The 16362-nt window shown below is 41.9% G+C and overlaps 1 protein-coding gene across 13 annotated transcripts in view; it reads right to left on the bottom strand.

Moving 5' to 3' along the window:
* LOC111946946 (uncharacterized) overlaps window positions 1-16362 on the bottom strand; it is a 508119-nt gene that overhangs the window by 257610 nt on the left and 234147 nt on the right. For 11 of the 13 annotated variants that reach the window (XR_013653695.1, XR_013653696.1, XR_013653694.1 and 8 more), the window contains one exon: window positions 13766-13838. Coding sequence is in view for 3 of the 13 variants with exons in the window: in XM_078942018.1 (XP_078798144.1) it covers window positions 13766-13779 (14 nt within the window). In the remaining 10 variants the exon portion in view is untranslated. Of the gene's footprint in view, window positions 1-10707; window positions 12388-13765; window positions 13839-16362 lie in introns of those variants that run through there. The other 2 variants (XR_013653699.1, XM_078942020.1) reach the window with 2 other exon arrangements.

Consider the following 16362-nt stretch of genomic DNA (forward strand, 5'->3'; position numbering starts at 1 on the left):
TCTAATCCAAAGGTTGTGGATTTTTTAGTTACTATAAAGAAATATTGTAGCTTTGTGTTGATCTGCAACAATTTAAATAAGTAAAGCGCAACAGTCAACGTGAATCAGGTTATTCTGACGTAGAGAAAAGTGCCATAAAAAACACACATTATCTCTGTTAAGTAACATTTTGCACTTTGCACAAATAAGCTACAGTAAAGTGTTGCTTATCGGTGCACAGCTGCTTTTCTCGGCCTCAGACTGCATTGAACCTTTGCTAATTGTGTAAACAGTAGAAGAGTTACAGTAATTCAAAGAAGGTGTTATTTCCTGTCACTGTATGGTGGTAAAGATAACAGAGCTGGTTAACAGATCTACTTAGTGAAATAATGTGCATTTGAGGGACATTGAATACCTTTGGGGTTTTATTTAAAATATATACTGTATATCTATATTTATTGATAAATCTCTCATCTGCAGGGCTTCCTCGCCTTTGAGGCCTCGGCGGTGGGGACAGAGGCATCTTTCTTACATAAAGAGTCTGCCAAACGTCACCTATGTTAATGCTAAAGAAAGCTATTAGCCGCTGATGGCATGTCCCGGTGTGTGGATGAGTAATGGCTGGCGGGGCGGGAGTGTCTCACCCTGATAAATTCTACTGTGCTCGCGCCTTATTAGTACAATGAGTGACTGGGTAGGTTGGGACGAGGGGGGGGGGGGGGGGGGGGGGGCTAAGGTGATAGACTGTAGAGGATGTCAAAGATAAACCCAGATTGACAGTGGTGTGTTGTGGCTAAATGCTAATGCACCGGGTGACATTTCCAATGCCGGCTCAGGTTAGCTAAGATGCAGTCCTGACAGACAGAGCATGGGGGGGGGGCAAAATACCAACACATCGACTTTTCCACATCCCCGTCTTTCTTCTGTGAAATGAAAAGACGGTAAAGACGGGCTGAGATGTTGTCAGGCGGCTTTTATCACAGGCGAGCAGGTACTTCAGTCGTTGATAATGAGAGCCAACCAAGGCACCGTAATGAGGCCAAACGGAGACAAAAGAGAAAAGGGCCCACTTCCCATCAGCCAACTGGGGAGTTTAGCCAGAGTTCAATACTTTGTCCGGTAAATCCTCAAGCACTGCTTTTGTTGATAAACCTTCTGCCTGGGCTCTTCGCAGCCGCCCTGCTAGGATGATTCCTATCTCCACCTTTCATTTCCAGGAGTTGCTCGACCGTTACCGACTGGAGGAGAACTTCTGCGACTTTTTCGGCTGGTGGTTGGGAGTCAAGCGCCTGTCGAGGCAGAGAGCAGTCTCATCTTTCTGGGTGGTTGGACGTGATGGTGTGTTGAAGCTGTGTCTAATTGGTGGTATTTTTAAAACTGAGCGATGTGTCAGCCAAGGAAACCTCTAGAGTTATGAGCGCCACTTCTAATGGAATCTAATTAGAGGACGGGCGCACTAACGAAATCAGCGAGCAGGAACAAGCGCTTGTGTACACGCCTTAGCACATGTGCACTTCTTCTTATCCGAATGTTTATCGAACAGTTCAGGCATCCACAGATTGCGACTAAAAATGGGCATCTGAGTATGAATCCGTGTTCAACAGAGTTCTCTCAACAACTGCTGCACGGCTTCCATTAGCGAAGGACAGGATTACTCTGAGATAAGCAGGCAGCGCACACATTAAGGAGGTCTTGTACATACTTTGAGTATTTTTATTCATTGTCAGCTTTTGTTGTGTTTTATGCTATATGAATACACTAATGGATAATCCATTATCTGATCTGAATTACTACCCATCTTGTCAAAAAAAAAAAAAAGTCATATAGGCTAAGATATTAAAAAATGAACGCAAAAAAAGTGGTAAAAGTGAAGCTTTGTTTGAGGCCTGGTGGAGACAGAGGGGCCATCCTTTTAAATTATCCCCTACACCATTTCAAATAGTGAAAAAGAAAGAATTTATGTCTGCAAAGATGTATATTTGAAATGAAATTACTGTCAGTCTGCAGCTCAGTTTTCTTAACACTTTTTAATATATTAGGTCAGCTATTTATTGTTTATTTGGCCCAATTTATGTATTTATTTATTTATTTGAACTTGGCCAGCTTACTTGGCCCCATTTAAGTGTAGCTTGATTCAGACTTAACATGTGGGACTGAGTGGGTTTAGAGCACAAAAAGTCTGACGGTCAATAGAAGACCCACCGGTTAAATCAAGCCTCCCATTCCTGATTACAAAGGAGTATAAAGTGCTAGAATCTGGTGGCAGTGGAACACACTTTTTGGTTCATTTTTTATTCATTTGAACTATTTTAATCTGTTGTCTTGTTTGCTTGGCAAGTTGCATCATTGACCTAAACTTTCTACTGACTTTTTCCTCCTAAATGGCCTTTATCTGCATGTTGTTGAGGTGAGTCGGTCAAGTTCATACAAAGAGCCCATCACTCATCCTATTTCCATTCATCTATTTTCAAACCCGCTCATAGTCACGGTGGTTGCTGGAGCCTATCACAGCTACTTCTGGGGAAAAACGGGGTCAAACATGGACAGTTCGCCGTCCCTTTTACTACAGACTCTTAGAGGTAAAGTAAGAGATTTCCAGTGAGACATATAGATGAACGAATCAGGTAGAATATTTTACCACCAACACCCGATTAATTCAATCTCAGCCTGCTTACTCCAGTTCTGAATACGATTGAATGGAAGAAGAGATTCAAACTTTAAGCACTCCCTTCCTTAACTATGTAACCTTCTATTAACAGAAGAAATAGATTCATTTCAGCAGCTGGTGATAGATTCCGCTAAATCATCATACCTTTTTGAAACTCTTTGTCCTTTTTAGGTTTGCACTTTATTAAAAAAATGAAGCAAATTCCTCAACCTTTTCAGGCTTTATGACGGTTTATAACAAACAAACAGCTTAGTATTAGTATATTTACCTAGTTTAGCCTCTTTTTGACATTTGTGTACTACAGATTTAGGGTTGGATTAGCTAACAGGCCACATTTTAAGCGCTACGAGCTGCACAAAAAATGCATGAGAAGCGCTATTTTATAAATAAAGTTTGATTTGATTTGATTTGATTCAGTAATCTGTGCCCCAGTCGATGTCTTTTCCTAAAGTTTAGGAGTCAACTGGTAAGCACCTGTACAATAATACCTCATTTAGTGCAGGAGTTAGATCATAAAATCAACCTGCGATAGATGAAATCCACACAGTTGCCATGTTTAGTTTTTGTTTTTTTACCTTCTTCTAATTATTCTAGATGTCTTAATGCTGTAAAACTCTTTCAACCTCTTCTCTCTTGCTTAAACTCTCAAAGTTTCAGAAAAATAAGTCCAGGATCATAGAATGGAAACAAAGATGTGATCACGATTCATGTAGATTTGGCGAACTGAACGCATTCTGAAAAAGAGACGGCACAGATGACAATGGTCTACAGCCAATCAGAGGGCAGAACACACTGCGTGCTGCGTACTGCGTAGCCAACTTCTGGAGACAATTGAAAGACTATTTAAAGTCCCACTCTGATCATCTTTTTATGCAGCGGTAGGGCGGTCGACCTCCGATCAGAAGATTGCAGGTTCGACTCCCGCCTTGCCTGCCCATGTGCCCATGACACTGAACCCCACCTTAACTTTGGTGGAAGGTTGGCGCCAGTGTTCGGCAGCGGAGCCGCCATCAGTGTGTGAATGTTTGTGACTGTTAAGCGCTATACAAGTATACGTCATTTACCATTTATTTTCAGTGGTTTTCTAAGGATAATGATGCTGTTTTTAGCCAAAATCTAAGAATCTGTGTTGTTTTCCAGGACATAGTTTCAGCAGACGACAATTCACAACGAACTGATTAAAAGAATGACTCAGAATTGCATGTCCTCCATCATTAGAAAAATGTCACAAGAACATGTCAAAGCATTCTCATTGGAGTGGCTCCAAAACTTACAGATCTCTTTTTCTGCCACATTTACATCAACATTCAAATACATAAACTGATTGTGGAGGCTGCTTGGTCTCCCGATGACATCACTGATGTTCCTGTAGATATTTTATCCGCACAAATGAAGACCAAATAGCAAGTAGAGATAGAAGCAGGGAGGCTGATTAGAGCTGATTATTGGTTGGTCGAGAGAAAAATGTAAAAAAAAAATATATATCTGTATACCTGCAACTCTGGTCAAATCATGGAACAAATACTGAAAAAAAGAAATCCAACACACACAAAACTACACAAACAGACATGGACGCACACACAGGGTCCAGTATTGTTTCTGGGATTAGATGAACACAGATTTCAGGAAGATTAGTCCTCCCACTCGACATTATCAGATTTGGTTTTTGGCCTGGAGCGTCCTCTGGAGCACAGCTGATCCTATCCCACTGCTGAGCAAACAGTAACTGTAGACTCATCCCTCCGATCCTCCTCGCCTTCCAGTTTTTCTCTGAGCTTAATTTACTCCGTTTACGTGTGGTTTGTACTTTGTGCAGCAGGCTGAGCCGTTTTTTTTTTTTTTTTTTGTCCTCCCGTATAACCCTTCCTAACAAGCTGTTTTTGCTCATTACGGACTGCAGTACGCATGAAAGACTAAAAAGATGTGTTAAAAATGCCTGTTAGTAAGCGGGAAGATCTGTTTTGTTTCACATCAGACTGGTTTCATTACAGAAGATTAGAAAAAGAAAGGAAAGGATGGAGAAGAAAGGGGCATCTCTCTGATATGTGTACCGGTCTCTCCTTTCATGATGAGCGGCTGTGATTAAAAATGCCACTCTGAGACAGGCAGGTGGGGGTCTGTGGGGGTACGGACGGAAAGGGATGAAGGGAGGGAAAAAAGAGAGAGCGCTCTGGTCTTCTTTTTTAATGAGGATCCTAATCAACCCAGCGGAAGCTGCCCTGAGACCCCCCAGGTTCATTAGACCAGAAAACCCAGACTGCCGCTGAAGGGAGAGAGGAGGGGCGGGGACGGAAAAAGTTTGCACCGATTGAGGGCGAGAAGAGTTGGAGGGGAGTCGAGGAAACGGGGGCGCAAAAAAAAAATTGAAAGTGATGAGCACAGACAGACAGGAAGGAGGGGGGGAGTCGGCGTGCTAAGAGAACAGGTCATCGGGCCGGTCACGGCTGCCATCGATCCACTGATTGGCCGTCTGATGGTTTCAACCGGCTGCCAAAATCTTTAGCGGGAGCCCCGTTGAAGCGCGCAGGTCCCGGTGTGAAGGTCCGTGTCAAAACAAGAGCTGCCACTTGTCTATAGCGATATTCGTCTGAGGAGGCGCCTTTTTCCGGGCCAGTTGGGCTGCAGGTCGGTTGGTTTCCCTGCGTTGAGGGTAACGTTGGGTGACGTGCGCACGCTGGGAGGTGAGAGTCTCATAAAGTGTTACCGTGGCCCTCAGCCGTTCCTTCCTCCGTCCTCTCACATTGATTGGGCAGCAGAACGAGGAGCTGGCGTTCCCCTCCCACTAAATACCAACACACAGTAGGGGCGTCCACGTTCGTGTCAGCGCGTTTGAATCCAGTGGTATTTTTTCAAATATTCAACAAAAGAGGTTTAATAGGTCAGAATGCGTGCTATGTATATATGTTTTCCTTCTCTTCATTGTCTGCTCATTTAAAGGAAACCGAACGTACAACGAGCTGTGATCAAAACACAGATAATAAGATAAAGCATTGAAATAGTTCATGAGTGCAGAGTACAGCACTAAATCGGTCCGTCCGTCCATAACTGGTTCAATAACCATTGACTGTATCTGAGACCTGGACTAAGTTTATGTCCGAATTCCCACCTTGATCCCTAACTACTACAAAAATCCAGTGACGGGAATTTTGACAGTAATCCGTACGCCAAGCTCACCGCATTTCATTCAAAAAGAAAAAAATGAAGCCACTAATTTTCTGAACTAAAAAAATCATTTGTTAACTATTTATGTGTGCGGATGACAAAAAACTTGGATGGTATATAAAAAAAATAAAAATACTTTATTTTCACATAAAGTCATTCAAACGCAATGCATTGTGGTCTATATTAGCCAATTCAGTGAGGATCAATGCACACTGATTTTTCTCAGGGACTTCTGGAAATATTTCTAGGGAATTAGATTTTGGAATTTCAACTGTTTATTTCTCTATAGAACTCTATGAGATTTTGGCTTCTTGGAGCCAACAGGTACTTCCTGTTTGGAACGCAAAGAGGGGAGGGGTCACTTAATCCAGTTCTTCTATACAGTCAATGGTTTAAATTTAGGAGAAACCTTCTGACAATCGTCCATCCATCTCGTCTCTGATTGCGACATCTTAATAAAACTCCACTCACCAGCATCCAAATGTAGTCTGACAACTATTGGAACACACCCACCAACATGTAAAAAGGCATAAAGTTGACAAAATAAGAGTCCAGCTATTCAAAATTATTTTATTTTTTTGGCCAAAGATCAGAGAGCTTACACTCTTTTCCTGATTCTTTAAAGAACAGCAGAGTTTTAATAAAAGTCAGAATTTATCCTCCATATCACCTCTTCTATATCGTCAAATGAGATTTGGGTGAAAGTCACAGTTTGATTGACTTTTTGTGGTCAACACAGAAACACTGAGGTGCAATTTCTGTTGGCAGCCCCCAATTATGGAATAATATTCCTCCAGAACTGTGCTTGATGGACTCAGTTTGTGTCAACTAAAAACCTTTTTGGATTAGATTTAACATTTAGTAGTTGGTGGCATTTTATTTTCTTCCACTCGTTTTGTTTTAGCTTTTTATCTGCCTTTCGTGTATTTTATGTCCTTGTAAATTTATGCTGTTTTTTCTCATTCCTTTTCTTCATCTGATCAAATTTGAGTTGTTGTCTTAGTATCTATTCTTAACGTAAATCACTAAACGGTGATGTCAAGCGTGTCAATAGAGATTATTCAGGTTGTGAAACTCAATCAGCACCAGAGAAGCAGGAAAAGTCTCTTTCTTGACATCTGGAAACTTATTATTGATTTGGATTTTTGTTCAATTAAATCCAACATATCTGAGGATGTTTAGTATATTTATGATTTTATGTTTCATTTTTTAAATGCTGATTTTGGTTAACATTAACCCTGGAAAACCCAAGAGCATTTTCCTTCTGAGCTCTTAAAGTTAATTTGATATTTTTGTAGTTGTTCATTCCTACACCAGCAAATAAATAAATAAAATAACAACTACGGCGGGTTCTCCAGGGTTAAATCCTTCTGTTTTTACTGATTTCTGACCAGCGGTGTTCAGGATTTTCAAGTTTTCTTGTAATTTAATACATTTCTTAACCAATTTCTCGTTACCGCTGTATTTAGTATTTTTTATGACCTTTTAACTCAAAGTTTATAATCTATGAATTGGGAGTTTTTAGCATTTCGTTTGGAAATCTTTTTAAGAGCTAACCGGCATCAACCTGCAAACAGAGACGGTGACCCGGGGCGACCTCAGCCTGAAACCCCGACAGAGTCGCTGCAGATCAAAGATGTCGACAGAAAACTGTTGGAAGTGAAGCAAAGTCAGACGGAGAGGATGGGCTGAACTCTGCCCGACGACGCCGTGACGACTGCAGCCAGAGCCAAACGGCAAACATTCAGTACGCCGCAGACAAACAGCTCCCATTCGCGTCGTCTAAATAGGCCTCGCAGCTTAGGCGGGTAAACAGGATTCACCGAGGAGCTTAAGTCTTTAAGATGCTGCCGTGCTTTTCTTAGCTTCCTGACGCAGCTCTCTGCGCTCAAACTGCTCCCCGGGTCGCCTGCTTTTCATTACATTACAATAATCACCTGCCGGAATAAAAACTCCATCGCTGAACGCAGGACGGCCTTATATGTAAGCAAACAGGCATTTTAATCCTCAACATGTAACTAAATTAAACGCTGTTTGATGGCGGTCCTCCCCCAGGGGTGGGGGGAGGGGGGCAGCTAAATCAATACTTTATACAGAAATGTGCAGCTTAATAAAATTTGTGCATTTAATAAGCAAATTATTCTAATTATAAACCTCTTGCCAAAGCAATTAGCGATAAATTATAATCTTATGATAAATGATCTTGTGTTGACAGCCGGGGGGAACTCTGCAATCAAACAATTATTCATCGGGTAATTAAGTTCAGAGGTGTTTCTGCCTCGTTTTTCAGGAAGCTACTGTCCACTCTGCACCGCCGCTGCCGCTGGAACTCTCCTGTACTTTACCGTCCCGGTCACATGCACCCAAACGGGGTTTGGAGGTGAACCAAACGGGTTTGTGGGTCGTCCGGGTCCGTGGAGGGTCGTGGAGAGGAGCGGCCGTATGTTAAGGGCTCGTACGACCACCTCAAGAGACGCCATGAAAGTGGAGCGTACCATTGTCGTCCATGTGGGACAGGAAGTATCCGTAAAGATAAAGGAAGTTAAATGCTTACTGTAGTCATCACTGCGGTATGACAACTGGCCAATTACTGACCGTCCACAGCGTGTGGATCTGGGGTGTCAAACTCTAGGCCTTTAAAAAAAGAAAACCTGCCTCATCTGCTGCTGATTACCTGGATCAGGTGTGTTTCGCCAATTAGGAGCTTTAATGGCAGGTTGGTTGGAAAGCATGTAGGACCCGCATGGCCTGGATTTGGGGCCCCCTGCTCTTGATAATTTCCCTATTTCAATCTGGCTGCACGTAATCAACACATGAACAGCACTAACAGGCCGTCTGCAGGATTAAAGAAAGGGTCAAAAGAAAGAGAAGAAAACTCTACGACACGCCAGCATCTCCCCTTACGTCATGTTTAGGTGTTCAGCCTGTCGCCTGCAGAAAAAAACATTTCCTCTCTACTGAGCAGCCTACAACCCTGATCTTTCGTACAGGTTTGATCGTTCTCTACCTGCAAACAGCCCGTATCCACCTGCAACTCATTAATATGTCACGGTGCGCACAAAGAGGTTTTTATAAAGAACTGCACAGAAAAGCTCCAGCAGAAGTCAATGCTGGACATTCATCTCCTGCAGCAGTGGAATAAGAAAAGGTGGATCAGAAAAGTCGGTCATTGTGAAGGAGAATTCAAACGTGTCTGTGCGTGATGGGACTTGTTGAAGGGTCGTGTGACTAATGAATGATGGATGTTTTTCCTGTGTCTTTATCAGAGACAGTTCTGTTCCTGGACCGTTTATGCTTCATATTAACCAAATCATCTGAAAATGACAAGAAGTTTCAAAAGCTGCTGCTATCCGACATACCGTTACCGTGGTGATGCATCGGCTTTAAACATGAAATTAATTTCAGATTATTTCTGTGACGCGTCTTTCTACTTCTTAGATTAGATTTCAGTACTTTCATAAAAGCATCAAACGGAGAAGAAAAGGTTGGTTTTGTCTCTTCCCGTTTACATTTTGATTTGTAAACTTTAAAAAACGGAAGCCTTGGTCCAGAACGTATGAACTTTTGTTCTTTAGTTTCATCTCAACTTCAGCTTCACTGTTTTTTTATCCTGTTTCAACAAAAACCAAGAATCCTGTTCTGGTTGTGCTTTACCTTCTGCTGCTTTAAAGGTAATTCAATTTTGACATTTTCGAGTCTTTAACCTTCATGAAAAGCTGGATTTGATGTTCCTGTAAATGTATTTCCCTTTTTTTTTTCCTGAGAAACCGGGAGAGCCTCTGGATTTCTGCATTTAAAGTGTTTCCGTTGGAAGCAGAAGCTGGACTCAGCTTGAAAAGTCGGTTTCTGAAGAAAACATTGCTGACGGATTGAAATGTTTCCAATGAAGTGTTCACGGGACAGATGTAGTCAGAATGTGAGGAGCAGCATTCGTGTCAAACACGAAAACCCTGAGAGCGGACCCCCCCACCGACTGGAAAACATCTGTTTCTGAGAAAAACAAAGTTTTGTGGCTCCGTTGCCTCCAGATACTTTCATCCAAGTGGAGAAGCAGCAGCACAGCAGAGTCATACAGTTTGCAAAATCTGCATAATCACCGAAATTAAAAAACAGACTTTGTTCACAAATGAGGAACAAATGAGAACCTTAACGCTGCAGCAGGCAGACGGCGTTCTGAAAATAACACGCCGGCCCAGATATGTCAGATAAGGCTGACGGGAGGAGAAGAAGCATTGGCGGGAAAACAAAGCCAGCATTCATCAAGTCGGATTACACAAAGAAACATCAACCTATGAGAGGAAGACGAGCAGTTTAAAGCTGTTTTTCTCCTCTTCATCAAAGCCTCCTGCTTCATCCAGAAGCTAAAACGGATGAAGATTATAGAATCAAAGACAGAAGAGGCTCCAACTGTCCGTCTTTGGGGTTTTCAACCTCACAACGAGACTGATTAGCCTCTGATGTAGTGGCGTGCTGCTGCCATCTACAGGAGGAAGAGGAGCAGTGCAGGGGCCGACGAAGAACGGAGGAACACCAATGATCTGAGCAATGATCCAAGTTTCACTGATAAATTCAGATTTTTGCATTTTCTATGCTGAACTGAACAGGAAATTCTGAGCTTTTATTTTTTAATCTGCAAAATGAAAAAAAAAATAAACAGTTGTGACTGACAAGCTTCTACATATCAGTCTGCAGTTTAGGTTTTTTTAATCTTTTTCTACTCTTCACCTCTTTTCTGCTTTAGGATTAAATGAATTCACATAATTAAAATTAACAAGTATTTAGAGTGAGGAAATCAGTTTTCACCGCTGCTGTCCTATGGAGGACTGATGATGCCAAAATTTAAATAAACTGTAATCAGAGATTCAAGAAATGACCAATTTATAAACAATTGTCTACTATTTCTTATTTTTCTCAATTGCATTTTTTCATCCTGGTTTCTTAAATTTAATAGTTTTTTCCCACAAATGTTTGCTGTTTACATTCAGTAGAAGTAGGGATGCACGATATGAGGAAAACTCGCGATCTGTGATGTCAGTGATCAATATTGCGATGATGATATAACTTGCGATACAATGAACAAATACCAAAACAACCAAAGACATCGATTCCATTTCACTAAAACCGTTTTGTTTAAATAAGAGTCAACATAACATAAAAACACTCCAAATGATCCTCGTCTACATAAGAGGCCAACATCTAACAGAAAAGCCTCCATCTGATTGGTCAAATGCATAAAGGGATTTATTTGATTTGTTAAATACTTTAAACTGCCTTCAGACTGTTTTGGAACATTTAAGGTAACAATCTATCGCAGCCTGATATTGATAAATTTGCGATTTATGGTGCAGGCCTACTTTGAAGCATTTTTAGACATTTTTTTTTCGTCATTTCCTTTAATTTGATGTTTCAGTTTTTCCAACTGTCAATCACGTTTCTTTATCATCTTTTCAGTAAGCCGTCGGTCCTATGGCCATCCCATAATAATCGTCTGTGTTTTGGTTATTGTTACTTGATTTAAAAGCATTTTTTAGAGCCCATGAGAGATTTTAGCCATATTCATTTTTTAAGGGCTTCTCCTGTTGTTGTCGTCATTTTCTTATTTTGTCTTTTCCCCCAAAACAAAAAAAACTCCTAAAGGTCCGACTACAAAGAGTTAAACATGTGTTGCTGGTTTTATTGTTCTTTTCCTCGAGTCACAATAAAACTATTGTGTTTTATTGATTGTGTTCTTTCTCTGGAATCACATTAGAACTGCAGAACAGAACCGGTTAGCCTGAAAAAGCGTCTAATAAGCACAGAGTTTTCCAGCTTATCATCAAACTCTGACGGTCTGCGACTGTTCCTGCCCCCACAGACCCGTCCTGACTGCACTTTAATCAGCGTGGATGGACTGTGGAGGCCTTTCCCCTTTAATGCCAGCCGCCATGGTGGGGACGGCTGCATTGGCATATTGATGTCAGCTCTTTATTGTGTGGGTTTCCAGTGGAGAGGCAGCCTTGATTGTCTCGTAACCTCTCCAGACCTCGGTCCGTCTTAGCGAACAGTGTGTGTTTTTGTGTGTGTGCTCTAATGAAAGCTGCGGACCACCAGCCTCCTCCTCTTCCTCTCTTCTGTTCACGCCAAAGCCTTAATCAGACGCCTCGTGGCTTTATCCACACGCCGGCTCTTTCTTATCCCTCGCCTACATAAAACGGCGCTTTGATGGGTGTTTGTGTCGCTCTCCCAAGTCTGACTGTCACTGCGCCGCCGCCTTCGTCCTTGTTCTAAACTCAGATATGAAAGTTGCGCGGCAGCAAAGCTGCAGCAGGAGAAAGAGAAAGATGATAGAAGATCTGAACAGAGAAGAGAAGTAAAAATAAAGCTGGGTTTCAGGGAAACGAAAGGAAAAAAAATAGAAGCATTTTTTTGAAATTCAGACGTCCAAACATGATCACAAAGAGCGAGGCGCGATAAAGACACGACAACAAAGACGGGACACAAGAAAGGAGGAGAAAGGAGGAGGCGATGAGCTTTCAGCCGGATCTCCTGAGCTTGACAGAGGCTCCAGCTCTGAACGTTTGCTTGGACCGTCATTCAGCCTTAAACACACAAAACAGGATGTTTTCTTAATAACTTTTTTGGTTTATGACAAACGCGTGACAATAAATGCTTTGCTGGTCAAATCATGACACTAATATCAAAGAACTATTTTTCCAACCATGTCTCATAGTTCTGCTACATACACACCGGTGAATGCGGGTTCTTGAACACGCTTTTAGCATGTGGTGTTCACAGGACTGTCGCTACCCGATAGTTGGAAGAGGTTTGGTGCAACATGTCAAAGTGGCGCCAATCTGGTGAATCCTGCTCTATCCTGATATGTTAAAAACTTGGTGTCCTATAATTCCTGCTGGACACAACCCGCAATTGTTCATTTCTCCTCTATGACCAATATTCACAGGGTTGATATGACAAACCTTAACTAAGTTTAACTTTCGCTGTGTGTTTCAAGGCCGTTTGTTTTGTCTGCTGAGCCCCAAAACGGACTTAAAAATTCTGTTCATAGCTTCGTATTCATTTCTACCGTGGTCTGAGAGAGTTCTCCATTCTGATTGGCTGCAGGTGGTCCATTAAAAAGTGATAAAGGACAACTAGAAATGAAGTTACAGTAAGAGACTGAATGTTCTACATTACTGTTCTAGTTGAAGCTTTATCGTTTCGGCCGGTGGTTACTAACTAAAGTTGGTAACCGCAACAATAGACACTTGGAACATAGGTGGACATTTGTTCTTCCACAGCAAGACAGTAGAACAGAAAATGTCTATGATGGACGTGACAGGATCTCTTTCCCATTTTACCTTTAACCACAATTTCCGCTTTACTTATAGTTGGTCTGTCTGTCTTTCTGTTTTGACTGTTTGATACAGGGCGAATACGTGTTTATAAATAATTTAATCATTAATGAATCAAAGAAATTGCGTGTTGATGAATGTGGTAATGGTGGATTTCTTCAGTCAATATGGTTTAGGGAACTACTTGTGGATTTTGTTGCTTTGAAACAAACTGTCTTCAACAGAAATTGATACGCCACTAGACCTCACATACCAGCTGCAGGAGGCAGGTTGGTTCTGTAGTTGTTACCATGACAACGTGTCACAACGTGTATCAAACAGTCCAGTTTTTGTGACAGACCATTTCAACTTTAAAAAAACTAGATTAAAGTACTAATATTTGATTTAATATGCATTTCTTTTGTAAGTGACCAGGGTGTGAGTGGAAAAATGCCCTTTGAAGTGTCCATTATCAAAAAACAATGGAGGAAGCTTCGTACCAGACTGTTGCTTCTGCAAAGGCCACTAACTTCTGATAATGGACACCCTTACATAAACTATTTCTGAGGCTCCAGAACTTCACAGGTTTTCTGCTGTGATACCTGCGTTTTTATTTATGGGAATTAAAGAATTAAATGGGCCTTACCTGCCAAAAGCCATCTTCACTCCACTATCCCCGAGGGTCCTGAGGATCCGGAGGTCCCTGCAGTCTCAGGCTTCTGGAAGCACAGAGAGCTAATGTGAAATCCTCTTTTGAAATCACAAAAAAAAGCCTGAGTTGAATCAGTTCTGAGACTGAAGTCACTACAATGGCATCACAGGTGTGGTAGGACACAACGTTTGTCTGCCACTGACTGTATCTGAGTACGTCATGATACGGACGCCGCCACGTCATCAGTAAGCAGTGACTGATCCGTTTCTCTATAGAAGCCTATGGCTATTGGCTTCTTGGACCCAGCAGGTACTTCCTGTTTGGAACGCCAGGAGGGCGGGGTCACCCAGTCCATGTCTCTGCTGAGGTCATTGAGATACAATATTTGGACCCATGATGACGTCAACCAGTTGATTCTGAACGAGACCAGTACAGGATGAAGCAGGTGTTGGCTAGAGTTTGTTCCACCCACCACAACAACCCTCCAGTATAAAGGCCCCACCCCATCGCCAACTAATCAAAATAAAAAAACAGCTGATTAAAGATAAAATGGCATGCTACTTTTCCCTACTAAAATAAATAAACTTTGGAGCTCATTATACTTTTTGCCTTCCTTGTGAATTGTGGGTTTTTTTGTATTAACGACGCTTGTGTTGTGATGAAAGGATGGACAGACAAACCATGCTGGACTGCTGGTTTGGAGAAAAACAAGGAGCCTGGCAGCAGGAGGAGTTTATTTGTCCGTATTTGTGCATTAAATGCTGGAGGGTAGAAAATGCAGCCTCTTTGCTTCAGACAGCGAACATGGCCCTGTGACCTTCTATAGGAAAGCAATCGTTTGACCAAAGCCTAAGCGAAAGAGACGCCGGCGGCACAGATGCTTGTTCACGTATTCAACCAGCTCAGTGATTTTTTTCCCTATTTCCTTTGTGAATATACTGTGTATTCATTTGGTGTCTGAGACCTTTGTTCTGACCTCATAACATCTCTACAAGCTGCACCGCAGGAGCATGAATGTCTAACTCCCTTCAGAAAACCAGCACCACCTCTAAAACTCCACCTGACATTCCCAACAATTCAGCTAAAAGTGGAAATGTCTTTAAATATTACTATCATTCCAAATAAGTTACAAAAAAACTTAAAGTGCAGCAGTTTGACATCAAAACCAAAAGTGTAGCTTGTGTTCATGGCACATCGTTTCTACGGTGAAGTAGGTGAGGCACAGGCGTATTATATGAATTTTTCATTTTTTCAACCCCCCCAAATCCTGCAGTGTCCGTAATTGGCCAGTACTCGCACCTTACCAACACCATCACCCGTAACTTACATGAGCCTTACAAATACTTCATGATACACTAACCACACACACCACAGTGGTACGTTCCATTTTCAACCAGGCTCAAGGGAAATTCAAGTCACATGTGCACTCCAGTTAACATCCTGTCAACGACCCTCCACGGCCTGGAAAACCTCAAAACCCCCAGCACCTGAATGGGGGTCAACCCCATACGGATCTATGCTACTATAGCTTGAAATTATGATAAATTCCAGATAATCAGATACTTGTATATGACTCTTGAAAGTACATGTCTCCAGGCGAACTTCAACTTCAGACAGGGTCCTACTCAAAGGTCAGAGGTCAGGATATGAGGAAAACTCGTGATGTGCGATATTAGTGATCAATATTGCAATGACGATATAACTTCTGACAATCAATCAAAAACATCATTTCCATTTCACTGAAACAGTTTCGTTTGAATAAGAGTCATCATAGAAGGCCAACATCTAACATAAAAGAAATCTGATTGTTCAACAGCGTGAAGGCGTCGATCTGATTGGTCAAATGCATAAATAGATTTATTTGATTAGTTAAATACTTCAAGATACCATAGGGTTGTTTAATCACATTAAAGGTAACTATTTATTGCAATTTTTGCTGTCTTTTGCAATATGCTGCTTGATATTGCAATAATGGTAAATTTTCGATTTATTGTGCGGGCTTATTCCAAAGTAAAGTCTTTGGTATTTTGATAAAAAAATGATGTGCGAAACCAAATTTCTCAGGGTTGTTGATTGAAACCGATAGCGTTCCAAGAAGCAACAAACTGTTCTTTGACAGAGTTTTAGGCCTATAAGGGCCTTTGCATCCGACCCCGCACTGTGAAGAAAGTACAGCAGAACCGGCCGTTGACAGTAAAGTCCATAATTTGTTGTTGTACGGCTGTAGAAATCACCGGCAGAGTGGTTGGTCCTCATTACTTGCTGTGGAAGCCGTAATTGGCCATCCTGAGCGAAGCAATCAATGCCATCGTTGCTGAAGGGATTTCAGGCAGACCAAGCCGAGGCCGAAGGGGAGCGCTGAAGGGGGGCGCTCCACAGCTCATTATGGCTGCACAAATGCATCTCTGGGAGGTTATTGACAATGCCACGGATCCATCATATTCGTCCAGCTCCATCCACTGAATCCATCTATCGGCCTCTTCCTCGTTCTGTTAATGGGTCTCCTTTTGTTTCCATTGGCCGTGCTGCCAGAGCTGAGTCAAAGGGTCGGACGGCACCCGATTTACAGGAGAAATCCCACATCATCACTT

This window comes from Oryzias latipes, chromosome 23, assembly GCF_053564925.1.
Source record: "Oryzias latipes strain Hd-rR chromosome 23, Olatipes_Hd-rR_3.1".
NCBI classification, from domain to species: domain Eukaryota; kingdom Metazoa; phylum Chordata; class Actinopteri; order Beloniformes; family Adrianichthyidae; genus Oryzias; species Oryzias latipes.